This window comes from Ochlerotatus camptorhynchus, unplaced genomic scaffold, assembly GCF_037179485.1.
Source record: "Ochlerotatus camptorhynchus isolate MF236.1 unplaced genomic scaffold, CSIRO-AGI_Acam_v1.1 ptg000037l, whole genome shotgun sequence".
Taxonomy (NCBI): Eukaryota; Metazoa; Arthropoda; class Insecta; order Diptera; family Culicidae; genus Ochlerotatus; species Ochlerotatus camptorhynchus.
The window spans coordinates 2,659,637-2,674,439 of record NW_027040528.1 but is presented as its reverse complement, the minus strand read 5'-3'; the positions used below and the strand labels follow the sequence as shown (position 1 = coordinate 2,674,439).

The 14,803-nt window shown below is 41.0% G+C and overlaps 1 protein-coding gene across 2 annotated transcripts; it reads left to right on the top strand.

The window, feature by feature from the left end:
• Positions 1-259: 259 nt before the first annotated feature.
• LOC135711081 (zinc finger-containing ubiquitin peptidase 1-like) lies at positions 260-14,007 on the top strand. Of its 2 annotated transcripts, none has more exons than XM_065233832.1 (6): positions 260-838; positions 10,828-11,158; positions 11,578-12,982; positions 13,050-13,398; positions 13,467-13,678; positions 13,793-14,007. In XM_065233832.1, the coding sequence occupies exons 2-6, from the start codon at positions 10,833-10,835 to the stop codon at positions 13,835-13,837; spliced, it is 2,337 nt and encodes a 778-aa protein (XP_065089904.1). In that variant the 5' UTR covers positions 260-838; positions 10,828-10,832; the 3' UTR covers positions 13,838-14,007. The 2 variants fall into 2 exon arrangements, with proteins under 2 accessions (XP_065089904.1, XP_065089897.1); XM_065233825.1 differs by lacking the exon at positions 260-838 and adding an exon at positions 10,531-10,650.
• Positions 14,008-14,803: the final 796 nt, after the last annotated feature.

Here is a 14,803-nt window from a genome sequence, read left to right as displayed (position 1 = left end):
AACGCAGTCCTGTCGTCCTACAAAATGAATCCTTGCAGTTGACATCTATCGGATGAACTGATGGTTTTACTACAAAGACTGTCATCCCTTACATAACCCGCATTTTGACATAACACCAGCTGCTGAGGATTTTCATTCATAACTATTTATCCTGCCGCGATATGATGTGAGCCGAGCCAGAGTGCTCTGTATCTCTGCCACAAAAGAGATCTCGCATCAGAATCGCCGAAGAGAGAATAGGTAATAGAATACCCATATCCATATTCATCCATGGCATCTAGCATCACACGCGACGACCGACCGTGGGGAGAGCAAAGTGATACAGACTTTTCAGTTCTTTCCGCTCATCGATACCGAACACATCCAGGAAGGAAAGGATCTCTATCGCGTTACCTTACATTTGACAGGAATTGATGGTGTGTGGTGTGATGGTGGCGTAATACTAAGCAGCACTTATCTGACAAAATTGTTTAAGAAGCGAGTGGAATTGGAATTTTCGCTTTTCCGAATGGTGAAAATCAGGAACCACACTCGAGTAGATCGAGTGTGAAAAAGGATCGGAAAATAGCGCAGGGGAAGAGGTCAAATATACATAGTTGTGCATGTGTGTTGTGATATAAGAAGAGTTCCTTGAACTGGTTCTTCAGTGGATTGAAAAGAGCACCGGATAGCAGTGTAGCAATAAAATTAGACGGATAACGAAGGTTCCTCGTGGTCAATTGATTGGAAATAACATATAGCCTTTTAAATGAGCTATTACCGTTCCTGGACCATTGGTCTGTTGTCGTCGTACTGAAAACCAACCCTGAACCAGTGACCTGCAGTCAAGTGCGGTGAGGTAAGAAGGATTATTGACTTTTCCCCAGTGAAAAAATCGAACTCAGGTACCAATTCATGAGCGGCGCAGCGAAAGACCACTTCCTTGCTTTTTTTTTCGTGTGAACCAATCCTGATTCAATCGATAAACAATTCCTCTATGCTTATAGAAAGATCTGCACGAAGCGCTGCTTTCCTCTTCGGCAGCAATATTTTTTGCAATGCAGGCCGTAATTCATTCGATTCGAACGTGAAAACAGTGGGCTGCAGGAACCTGAAAATCTATATCATCTTATCATCTACGTCAGAGGAGGACAGTGGCAGTGGCGTGAGGGCGGTGACGACCCACACACGAGGCGCAATCATTCCTCGATCCATTGGGCTGCGATTAGCATTATCATTTTCTATGTGTGGTATATGTACTACCATTCTAATGGCATGGCAGCATAGGAGGCCTCCGCGCTGCTATCCAACAAGCATAAATCAATACACTTTTTGAAGTTTCTCCACGAATGATGGTGAAGGTTCTTTACTCGTGGCGCACACCATACGAGTGTATGCGGGATTCAGCTTTCTGCCTTCTGCCTGCGATTGCTAATGCCCGTGGAGCTTCGCATGGATGTCCCACGTGCTGCATGAGAAATTTAACATGTTTAGTACCTATAACAGTACTATTCAGAATTTTGTCAATTTTACATAACCTTGGTGGTACAAATTCTTTTCCATTCGGCAACTAAATGGATTATTTATAGTCTGTTCCATTTAGGATTTGGTCGTACGAAATGGGTCATTTATCCAAGAGGAAATAAAAACGCTAAGTGTATCATTTTGTATTTTTTTTTTAAATTAGATTTAAGGTAAAAATACAAGAAACATTATTCGTCAGCTTTTCGGATGAATTTTTGAACTTTTTGCTGAATACCTCATGTCTCATGTCTTGCACAGTCTTCATCGATGGCAGACACGCTGCTGGCAGTGGCGGTAGTTTCGGGTCGCGTTCGGATGTAAAGCAAAAAAAAAATAGAATTGCAGCTGGTGAGTTTTTTTAACTTGATATTCGTAGCTACTAGGAAACACAATATAGTCAAGAAGTAACAAGCTGCAAAGGCCGTGAAGTCCAACTTAATTCCTAGTTCTTAAAAATATATCACGGAATCTCTGACGCAGCGTCTCGCGTGCCAAGAGAAAATCAAATAAGGAAGCAACACGATTGAAAAACCCTTTGTAGCCCATTGATAGCACCATACGAACTATAGTTTGTATGACGAAAAGGTATCGAATTGCGTTGTTACGGAGTGCTCGTGGTTGAACGTTAACGTGGATTTCGAATCGATTGTGCCCTGTAGAATGTCTGTCACAAACAGAGCCCTTGTCGTATCTCTTCGACTCCAGAAAGGATCCAGGTGAATTAACTGGCACCGACTTTCGTAGCTTGGAAGGCGATGAGGATCCCTCCAAGGCAAACGTCGAAGGGCAAACCAGATGAATCGTCGTTGAATAGACTATACTCTTTGTACACTGTTTTGGTACAATTAGGATTCCATACAGGGCAGCAGTATTCTAACACCGACCGGACGAGGGAGTAGTAAAGCGACTTCAAACAGTAGATGTTCGTGAAAATTTAAGCCATCCTGAATGTGGAGCGGAGCGTTCTGGATGCCTTGTCGATCACGTACGAGATATGCTGGCTGTATGTGAGTTGACAATCTAATAGTGAATTCGTTTATTATTCAGTTCCAACCTGGATCGGGTATCAAGATTGGGTCTGCTTGTTTTCTGACAAACGTCAGTTTGCTCGTTTGTTTTTAAAACCTAGCTCAGGTTGAGGTTCGCACTGACAAAAAGTTCGGTTTCGCACTGGGTTGGAACTGGTTCCAACCCCGATATTAAACGAATTCGCTATAAGATGACTCCCAGATCCTTAATGCGATTCACACGATGTACGTCACGCCTTCTAGGATATAACTGAATGTAATTGGATGTTTCTTTCGTGAGAACGTGATTACTAAACATTTTGTTGGATTTACAACCATGCGGTTCAGTTGGCACCAATTAGCAAAAGCGTTGAGTTGGACTTGGAGAAGGTGGCAGTCAGCGATGGCTCGGATTCGGAGATAGATTTTCATGTCGGCTGCGAACGACAGTCGTGGACCGTCGAGGACGAAATTGACGTCATTGAAATACACAAGAAATATCAACGGGCCGAGGTGGCTACCTTGCTGAATACCCGAAGTGGCAGGGAACGAAGGAGATCGGCAGTCGTCAACTGCAACTTCCAACTGACGATCAGATAGATAGGATGCGAACCATCGTAGGAGACTGCCGTTTATACCGAGCCAATCCAGTTTGACGATCGCTATAGGATGGTCCAACTTGTCGAAGGCGGCTGATAGGTCAGTGTAGATGACATCTGTTTGCATATGGTCTGTCATACTCTTCGTAATGTATGAGTTGTGACACAGAAGGTTGGAAGTAGTCGACCGCTCTGCCATGAAATCATGCTGGTCTTCGCTCAAGTGCTGCTTGAAGCAGGAGGCTAATGGTTCCATAACGACCAACTCGAACAGTTTAGATATGGCACACAACGATGTGATGCCGCGATAGTTGTCGATGTTTCTTTTGCATCCCTTCTTATGCACTGGAAACATCTCAGCTGATTTCCAGCAGGAAGAAAACACCCCACTGGAGAGGGACATTTCGAACAGAAGGCAGAGAGGAGCCACCAGGCTATCGATGTGTTGCTTGAGAAAGATGGAAGAAACTCCGTGAGGTCCAGGCTTAAATGAAGACTTCAGTTGCGAACCCGCCCTAGTTATCATAGCGAGATCGATGTTGATAACTGTCAAAGATTGACCAAACATTGGAACATTACTGGCTGCTATAGAGAAATGTGCTCGTTAGGTAGGTTCTCATCCGATAATACACTCGCAAACTTGGTTGAGAACAGACGTCAAATGTCCTGAGGGGATGAAGCTACTTCGCCGTTCAGTACCATAGTTGATGGAAGGCGAGACTCCTTTCTTTGCTCATTCACATAATTCCAAAAAGTTTCCGGGTGAGATCGAAGCTTCCATTGAACATCTCGTTGATAACGCCGATAACATTGCACACTGGGCCAGGAACCGAAATTAGCAAGACAAAACCTCTAGCGCATTGGGTTTGCATTATATTGAAATGGTGTCTTTAGCAAAGTTTCTCGGTTTAACATGCGCCTTCATCTGGTAATGGAAATTAGTTCAAATTTTATCCGCATAGATGGTGCTGCGATACTAACTTTCTTATTTCACATGCTAGAGGTTTTGTGTCTTCAACAAAGTTGTAGAACATTAAAAAATATAAAAATTGCCGAAGAACTCAAAGTTTTAGGTCTTCAAACAACAAATATATAGTGAATATTGTAAAATTTAACTGAAATTTACGTTTTTTGTACTATTTTCCATACAAACGACAAATCCTTCATTTTTTACGCCGTGCATCTTTTAAGTCGGATAATTTGCAAGTTTTAAGGAAGAGTTCCCAATGTTTTGGGTCCATACAAGCGAAATATTAGCCAAAATAGTGAAAATTACCATGATCTTCATAATCCGGTTTCTCGAAAAGTAGCAAGTTTTAGCAAAAAGTCATTTACTTTCTGAAATGTACCATTTATCGTCAATCAAAGGTGAAAGTTTGCCGGACATATAATTTTATATATTTGAGATATCTGAATCCATAGACTACAATGTTTATTCCAGCAGCGTTCGCCAACGCACGGCTTGCTGGCTGCATGCGATAGAAACGATGCAATATGTCTCTTATGCTTCGCTAGCTGCACGTTGACGAACGCTGTACTAATGTATGCACAAAGTTTCTTCATGTTCATGTTCATTCTAGAACATGTGTGTGTGTGACAAAAGTCGATGATGATAGTTGATAGAGCAGTGCACCGTCCCTAACCTCGCTTTTTAGCTCCAAATTTTTTTTTCTCTGAGTAAAAGAGATGGCAACGAATGGAAGCCGAAACTGTCAACATTTACGGATGAGAGAAAAGTGCAGCAAATCTTCGTGCACTGATCTAATGTTGAAATGAGAATACACATGTACTACTTACTGATTGACCAACTGAAAATGTAATTACGAAAACGGAAGCTCTGTTATTTCGAAGTAATGTTGACTCTTCCGGTGGATTATAGTTTGTGTTATTTTGAAGTATATAACTGATAATTATGGCAGAAGGAAGGTTATTTTTAACGAGGGGGGCGACACATCTAAATCTCAATTATAGATGCTCAAAAAATCTCACACTAGCGAATTAATCTTCGAAAAATCATCTTTAATTTCTCGCATCTACTTGCATCGTGCTTTATTTTTTTGCAGGAAATCTTCAAAATAGACATAAATCTTCCTTCTATCTACTCAGCGTGTGTGCAGCTAGCCACAGCAAAACACAATCTTTTCTACATCGTAGATAGAGTCGTCCCCCTCGATTTTTAATTGTTCAGAAGGTATTTATTTCATTATTGAAAATAAAAGTATGCAGCGTGAGTGTTCGGGAAATCGTGACATTATTTTCCAAAAAATATCGCTCGTTGATCTGGCATCGCATGTGAAAAAGAAAATTATTTGTCCCGAAAGTGAATCCTTTGAACAGTCCTTTCACAAATCGCTTAGATTTCTAAAAGCAGACTTTGATTCACGTTATGCCAAGCCCTGTCGCAACAAGCGTTTGTTTTTCCAAAAATATACAAAATGACTGGATTCCCACTTCAAAGTTCAGGACGATAGTCCAAAGAAAAATGTAGGTGCAAGACCAAAAAATCTTTTTGTGAAGATAGCCAAAGAATAATCAAGTGCCAAACCAGAGATCGAATGATTTACTGCTGACGATGCTTTGCGATTTTTTGTGCGAAAATGATCTTACAATAAAAGAAGAGTTCAAGAAAATAGGACTGAGAATAAGTGAACCGTTACCATCTGGAGGTAATTTCATTTTATCGTCTTGTTACCTTACATTACGAATACATTTTCATTTCATCAGGTAATAGTAATGATGGCAACACCGCCAGATGATTATTTCAGAATCCAGAAACAACCCAGACAACCAGAATGCACGTATATTCAGAATTGTTTTCGTGATATACAAACATATATACAAACAAACAATTCGTATAGAATGCAAATAAATGGCTTATACGTACAAAAGTGGAGGCCATATACGTGCATATTTTAATTTAATTTTAAACGAGTTGATTTAACATCATATACGATTTAATCTGTAATAACAAATTCATTTTGAAAAGTCTTACGATGTAATCCGATTTAATTTGTGATACAGTACGACGGAAAAATAACCCTAATAAAAATTGTATGGTTAATTTGCTTAACGACGTGTTCTGGGTATCATCCAAACCATTTGTGGAATAGTTCAATGATTTGGGTTATCGTTCGTTTATGGTTATTTTTTTATTAGGGAAGTCATCGCATATAGGTCGGAAATTTGCATTCTATACGATTTAACTTAAATATAATGCAAGGTATGCCATTCTTATATGCGATTTTGACTTAAACTGTAGCAATTTACGATACTCTCTGTACATTGTTATACGACTTCTGGTTGTCTGGGAACGGCAGGAATTGAGAAGGATATCCTTCGTTGATTTGTTACAATTCTGTGTGCGGTATCTAGCAAGCATGAAATCGAAGTAAAGGCGTTCGAAACCTACGCAGAAGAGACTAGAAGGTTGTTTGTCCATTATTATAGTGTTTACACTTTGTCACCTACGGTACACAGGGTCTTGGTGCATGGCCCGACAATCATAAGCCATTGTGATATTCCGATTGGTTTATTATCCGAAGAGGCGCAAGAGCGACGAAACAAATCCATCAGAACATATCGGGAGTACCATCCTCGACAATTCAGTCGTCTTGCAAAAATCGAGGACGTATTCCATCGACTTTTGCTGACCTCTGACTCGGTTATAACAGTGCAGAAACAGTTTCCTCAAACCAAGAAAAAGCAATTCCCAGGACCCGTGCAAATGCTGTTGCAATAATCGACAATGCAAGATAACAGGTAGTTGTTCGAATTAAAAAAAAATACTTTGAATCTAGATATCTCATCACACAAGCACACATCGACAGTGAGCATGCATAAGGGCCTATACGCGATGATCGATTCTCTTCGTCGATTTTCTCTTTTGTTAATAACACGCTAGATTTAACGTTTCTCGGTGCGTTTGCTGTTGCTTTTGATAACCAATACAACCTGTTACTACTATGCATTGAACAAATTCTAGAAAATTGTTTCGCTTAGCTGTAGCAATGCAAATAGAAAATCGATGAAGAGAATCGATCATCGCGTATTCGCCCTTATGCATGCTCACTGTCGACATGTTCGAGAATATACATGAAGAAGCTTTGTGCATACATTAGTACAGCGTTCGCCAACGTGCAGCTAGCGAAGCATAAAGCGCCCATTACACATGTCAATATATTGACAAACATTGTATTGTCAATTTCCTTACAATATTATCAATACATAAACATTGACAACATTAATGACAATACGCTAAAGCGTTCGTTACACGGGTCAATATATTGACAGTAAATTGAAATACTGACAATATGATTGAAGAGGTAATATTGATGACGATGAATTGATGACGAGTATTGTTGAACAACTGATTTTCATTTCACTTTGTCAATATTCTTCCCCTACCCAAGAGGAGGGAGAACGTACGTCATTTAGATCGACTAACTCACAAAGCACCTTCGCGCATGCTGTGAGGCATGCAGTGTTGCCATTTGTTTAAATTTTCGTGTGTGATATGCAATCGATTTCAAACTAAATAAAAAATGTATCTTTTTACAGTCACCAATCAGCCAGGCTTCGTTTATATGGATGTACATTTTCTACAAAATCACAAGCATAACCATGTTATTTTTTGTAACTTTAAAATAAAATAAATACTATCAGCGTTTCACATACCTACATGTAACGTAAATTAATTATAATATGCATGATTTGCATTTATGAATGTTTACCAAAACATCAGCATGGTAGTTTCTATTTGGGAAACTCCGTACCGTTAACGTGGGGTATTCCACACGTGTAGTAATTCCGCGCACTCGACAATCGATTTGATTAAATTCGATCAATTTGGAAGTACATGTCCTGTGTATTTTCTGTGTCCTGTCAAAAAGTTTCAACATTTGGTATACCAATTTGGTGTTTGAATGACAAATTTACAGCTCACGCAGAATAACCCACGTGGTAACGTGACTCTCCATTTGATTTGCATAGAGAGTCACGACACCACGACGTGACTTTTCTAACTTCGATAGTGACAAAAATCACTTCGACTCTCGGAATAACCCCCTATATGTATGGGTAACATTAGGTAAACATTATTGTTCTAACAAAACAGGAGAGTTCAGTGATATCAAAAATAATATTGGAAGCTATAATTAATCACCTAGTTCTTACATCATTCTGAGAACTTAAGAGTAGGCCTGGAATAGATCATAATTTAACATTATTTATTCTAAAAATCCTGAAAATTAATTTGAAATGAGCAAGTATGAATAAATGTTGGGTGAAAGTTAATTTCTATGTATATCCACTAAACCCGGACTCCGTAATTTGGTAATTTTTGAACTACGGAACTGTTCGGTAAAAGTTTACAAATCAGTGAAAAATTAAAAAAAAAAAAAAAATTTATACCGAAAATGATCGGACCTAGTAGAATATTTAGGGAGGAAACCAAAATTAATCAACTTGCCAACATAGGCTATCACATTTATTTTGGTGGCACTCTTTAAGTGATAATAAGCAGTTTTTTCTCTACGGTGGTTTCGCGTGGAGTTCACAATTTGCGCGATTTTCGTATCTTACGTAATTTAGATGTTTAGCTCTAAACGGTTTTACTAACTCGAGGTCGTTCCTTAAGCGGTGTTGGTACAGGTTAAACCTTTGCCGACTGTCGGATTCAACGCGCCTACGTCTACGGAGCTCACGCAGAAGTGATACGCAATTCGGTAGAGCTTGTCAAACGCTTTTGAGCTTATGTTGTATAGAATTTGTTCGGTGCGGTCGCGAAATCTTGAAATGATTGATACGTTCTTTAAATTAACTAATTTGATACAAAGCTCAGTAGTAAATAAGTGGAATATCTAGGGAGGAAACCAAAATTAATCAACTTGCCAACATAGGCTATCACATTTATTTTGGTGGCACTCTTTAAATGATAATAAGCCTTTTTTCTCGCTTCGGTTGTCTCGCACGGCTTTCGGAATTCGCGCGGTTTTCGTAACTTACATAATTTAGATATTTCGTTCGAACGGATTTACTTATTCAATCGGTTTACTACGCGGATGTATCTACGCGCACACGTCACAGTATTTTTTCTATAACTATCTTGAAACAATACATACGGAATCCAGTGTTCAAGCGGCCAACATAGGCTAGTCCTTCTGCTGTATTGTCAAAGATAGAAGCAAAAATTATTCAAATGGGTCAAGTCTTGAAAACTAAGCTGTCACGTAGCTCCAGCTTGATACCCAAAAAAAAAGAAATTTCGATAGGTATTTTTGTTTTTTTTTTCTTTATTATAGAGATTTTTAGCCATAGGCTAGTTCATCTCTTATATTTTTGGTTAGTCTATTGTATGAGAAAAGTATAAATTTAGAAAATATCACAATACACTACAAATTAACCACTTCATTCGAGCAGTTATAATCACGTTTACTCGAAGTTTGTAATAAAACATTATTTTGAGATTTTTTCTTCTAGAACCACGATAAAAGTGGCCAATATTTGTGCGTTTTATAAAAAATAGAAATTAGTTGTTCCAGTTTTGTGAAATCGCTGGTAGAAAGTCACACCAAAACTGCTTGACAAAGTGGTCTATTATTGAAAAAATGCACGGAGCTAGGTGACGCGTGAAGTTATGGCACTTCACACGGTAAGCCTCATATTTAAAAAAAAAACTACGGAGCCGAGTAAAATTGCATATTGGATCATTTGGTTTTTGCTCGAGAGCATAGAGGCACTATTTAGACGTGCCTATTGAGTTATTTGGGGTTGTCCTCGGTTGTTGCTAGATGTGTTGCCCGGAGTATTCTGGATTTGGACTCCAGTCATGCCAATAGTGATACCAAAAGGAATGCTAAGATGGAACGGTGATACCAACAATCAATACGAAACTAACGATTTTAAATTGGCTCACCACTTTAGTAGCCTATTGGTCCCAAGCAAACGATTAACGTACCCTATTCTAGCCGAAATTCTAGTACTACGCAATGTTTGTTTTGATTCGCTATGAAAGTTTGACAGATAAAATGAGGGGTTATTGGTTTTTCCTATCTTTCGAGGGGTGAATCGATTAGCTTGGGACCGAAGAGAGTACCAGAGCTGAGCCAAAAAGTTGAGCATGTTATTTCGGGACCTTCTAGTCTTAGAGTTACCTCTATGGTGATACTATACAATACCATACCAATCAGGCTATGTCCTCTGTCCTCTGTTGTCCGAAGAAGTCGTCTCCACTCTACTCCATTCATGGCCTCACGTCGCCAGCCTCGTAGCATAGCTCGTAGTCTGCGAAGGATCCGTAGGTCGCCTATGGACTTCAGCATTTCACTTTCAGTGCGGCGTGTGCGACACCTTTGCGATCAGTTTTCCTCACTCGGGAGCACATTTCACGGGCTGTGTTTTATGTTCTCTCTTTCTCAATACTACACACTCGCCACTGCTATACTGCTGCTGCTGAGGCTGCTGATGTTATAGCATGCTTTCCGAAGTTTGCGAGCATACCGCGACCAGCCAGCAGCCGGGACACACACATATATGCCATTTCGGTGAGATATGTTGTGCATTTTATTTTATTGATTAACCTAAAAAGTGCTATAGGGTCTTCATAATAGGAGGGCCAAGTGGCGTGGCAGGGTCATACCATTGCGGTGCTTTCAATGTTGTTCTTTTGATATGAAATTGTGTTATGGGGGTAGTAAAGTATTTTTCGATTTTATTTCCAGACGAAATGTCTAACCATGGTAGTAGTAAGGACAGTATCAACAAGGAAGTGTCTGGAGGATCGCCGATGCCGGCGGCTGCGGGAGCAGCTGCAGTAAACGGCATTCATCTGCAGGAGCACTCGTGCGAAATCTGTGGCATGTCGGGCCTATCGGATGATGCCATGCGAGAACACACCCGCCAGTGCCATGTGGAGGGCAGTGCTCAATGTCCATTCTGTGGGCTCAGTGGAGTACCTGCGGCCGAGTTGCTACTGCACGTAAATCAGGCCCATTTGGATTATTTAACACCGGAGAATGAGCTGATGAGCTTCATTGACGATCAGACGCCTAGGTAGGTCTTGAAAGAGATACCTTTGACACATTCTACCAGGATGTTCGACGTTGTTGACTGATTTTTCGTCTGTAACTGAAAACGAATAAAAGTAACCATCAAATATTATTGCAGATTTGGAAATTGTGATAAATTTCCTATAATAACTGACCAAGAGTTTATGGTTTGAGTTGCTCAAAATGATTTGGTGGACAACTCAGCTACACTACACAACTACTCACCAAAACGTTTTGAGGTACTCGAATCAGAATCTCTAGATAAATTCTTATAGGAAATTCAACGCACTTTCTGCAATAATATCCAGGAGTTACTTTTCATATATATTTTTTTGTCAGTTACAGTCAAAATACAGGCGAAAACCGTTGTAACGTCACGTAGAATGTATCCTTTATGAAGTTTAATCGGTAGATTCTTTACAGCATTGACGGCGATTCTGATTCCATCTCTGACTGCCGTGGACTATCTCCATCGATAACATCCGAGCTTCTTACACCGGTTTCAAATACCAACAACAAAGCAAGCATGAGCAATGGTGCAGTTCAGAGCAGTTCCTCTGCAATTACAAGCTCCTACGGACAGCAGCTGCTCAACGGTACCAGTAGTTATAGCAAAATCAGTTCTTCGATGAGCACTTCGGCGACAAGCACTAGTAGCAAGTCCAGTATCGATAGTCAACAGAATGGAATTAGTAACGGTAGTATGAGTGCCAGTAGTAGTAGCAATAACCATTTGTCAGGTGCTAGCAGTAAGGTCAATCAACAGCACCTGTTGAACAATCATCAGCAGCATCCTGAGGTGACGATAACTAGTACAAGCAACAAAAGCTGTGATATGGTGAACGACGGCAAGGAGGCAGTTATGAATGGTGGTGGTGCAGGTTGTACCAGTGGAGTCGTTGCTGGCGCTAGTGGCACTACCAGTGCCAACGGGACAGGTGCAGGTGGCCAAGGATCTCCGCTTCGATCGCAATTAGGACTCAAGCTCAAATCACACAAACCTATCGCAACTACCACTACGAAACCCAGTCCGCTGCAATGTTTGTTATGTCCCTACACGACCGAGAACCCAACAGTTCTGGAAGAGCATATAAATCGATCGCACTTCGATCCGCTGAGCCCAAGCGTAAACAATGGAGCCAGCGGAAATTCTCACGTAGATACACTAAGCGCGCTACAGTGTCCTATTTGTGCGCGAACATTCGAATCCGGATCGGATCTGGAACTGCACGTAAACATAGAACATCGCGATATCCTGAGTCCGGCCAAAGCAGATCGTCCGAATGGTGGGACTCCGGCTGCCGCAACTGTGAACGGAAGCCTCACCGGAAGTCTCTGTCCTGTTTGCGGTATTTCGTTCGACCACATGAAAACAGCCGATATGGAAATTCACATCGAAAAACACTTTACCAAGAGTCCACAGAATCCGAGCTCGAAGGAACCGGACCTGGAGAAACAAGCACAAAAATTACGCGAGCAAAGGGAGTTCGAGATGCTTCGCGCGCAGTACGGCATGGACGATCAGGGCAACTTTCGGGAGCAATCGGCGGCCGCCATGCAGAGGGCAGTGTACGCCGGTGAGATGAGCGTAGCGGATTACTACGAACGGCAAGTGGGACTGCGAGCGGCCGAATCGCACGGAGTTGATGACGGGTCGTCCTGCACGAAATCGGTTTCGCCGCGTGTGCTCTCGTTGTCATCGTCTTCGCCGAATGTGCTGAAGACGTACGTTTGCTCGAGCGTTGACCATTATGCTTCCAGCTACGGAGATAAGGGATGGGGCTGTGGCTATAGGAATCTGCAAATGATGCTTTCGTCGCTGTTACAGGTGAGTTTTCAATTATGATAGGTATGCACTAATAATGAACCACATTTTGAATATTCGTTTCAAACAGAACACCGCTTACAACGAAGCATTGTATTCGGCGTGGGGATCACACGGTCCAGCACGCACGGCTATGCCGAGCATCTCGCGGCTGCAGCGTATGGTTGAAGCAGCCTGGGCGCAGGGATTCGACATCCAGGGCTCGGAACAGTTGGGCTGCAAGCTGTACAACACTCGGAAATGGATTGGTGCCACAGAAATCGTTACCGTCCTATCGTGGCTTCGGATCCGTTGCGAGTTGGTAGACTTCCATCGACCAACCTCGCCCGACGGGCGCCATCCGGAGTTATTCAATTGGGTTTTGCGTTATTTCGAAGAGCCAAGGATCCACACGCCGCCGTTGTATTTGCAGCATCAAGGTAGTTGTGTTGACTAGGTTACTTCATTGACCAATTGTTAGTAATGCTTGGTCAAAATTTGATTTTAGGCCACTCGAGAACGATCATTGGTATCGAACAACGTACCTCAGGACTTTCTCTGTTGGTGCTGGATCCAAGCCATGGCCCTCGACAGGTTGCCGCGCTTGGTTCTTCGCAGGATTCGCTTCGATTGATTCGGAAAAACTCGGCAGCCATGAGGGCTCCCCAGTATCAAGTAGTGGCAGTGAAGGGACTCATCGAAACAGAAGAACAGTACCAGGTAAGAACCCTTTTCGGCTTGCTCCTGTACCTACGTTATCGCTTTTTTATCGCTAGCGAACATTAGAGTTTTCAAGTATAATGTTTTTTATGTCATTGAATTTCCCGTTTCTAGGCGAGTAAAGTTTTACGATCCCATAGAATCCCGCCCGACCGTTGACGTGCTGTAGAAGTTTACCTGATATTTGTTCGAGTTGCGCTAATTTAAGAATTTATCAATTAATTTTACCTAGTCTAGAACAAACAAAAACTACTTAGCTAACCTTAGAACGACAACAGGAAGAGTAAAAACCTTAATTTAGAGCAGAACAAGAGTGAAATACTTACCAAAACACATCCAAGAATAACTATAACCCAAAAGCAACAACTATCACACAAAATGAGTAACACTCACACGGAGACACCTAACTCAATTAGTCTAATTCTAAACCAATACTGCAATAAACTTTAACACTAGTAAATAGCTTACACAGCACAGTTGTAATCAAGCAGTTCGTCACTATAAGCAAATAGTTTGTTCTGTTTCGTGCTTCAAATCATCCACCACTGACTCTTAGTAAGTAGCAGATCAGTTCCATGAGATTTTCGTTTTCAACTGTTTTGACCAAATGGAACCGATGTGCAATCTGGGAGTCCAATCATTGTTTTAGTCATTAAATACCGTATTAGTTGAGTTTTAGCTCTCTTGCTCTAGTCCATGTCTTCTATCTGTACTGCAACCGCACAGCACTGGATGCCGATTGCTACAAAAGAACGAACCTATAAACCATGAAAAAGAAATCATGTTTGCCTTCAAATTAAGTATTACATTACAAACTACTAACTACGGATACCGCTTACGAATTTCTGAATGTTAACAGGTTACCATTATTTAAGTGTGAACAAAGTCCCAGAGACTAAGAGAAGAACTCGAATCAACATAATTTAGCTTTATTCAAATTTGCCTTAGGTGCAACACACATAGTGACTTTAATACATTGTGTTTTTTAGGAGTTGTTTGTCACATGAAGGCATACATTTCCTTCTCTGATCGGACTGTGTAGAACACAATGAAATTTTAATCGTTTAGAAGCATAGCTTCTTTTTGTTTCCTTTATTGACGGTTATGAAATACATACAAAAAATT

Bases quoted from the DNA above. Each gene is read 5' to 3' on its own strand.
- LOC135711081 (XM_065233825.1), top strand. From the start codon at position 10,581: ATGCTTTCCGAAGTTTGCGAGCATACCGCGACCAGCCAGCAGCCGGGA. The intron at 11,159-11,577 runs GTAGGTCTTGAA...GATTCTTTACAG, and splicing joins ATTGACGATCAGACGCCTAG to CATTGACGGCGATTCTGATT. The intron at 13,679-13,792 runs GTAAGAACCCTT...TCCCGTTTCTAG, and splicing joins AAACAGAAGAACAGTACCAG to GCGAGTAAAGTTTTACGATC.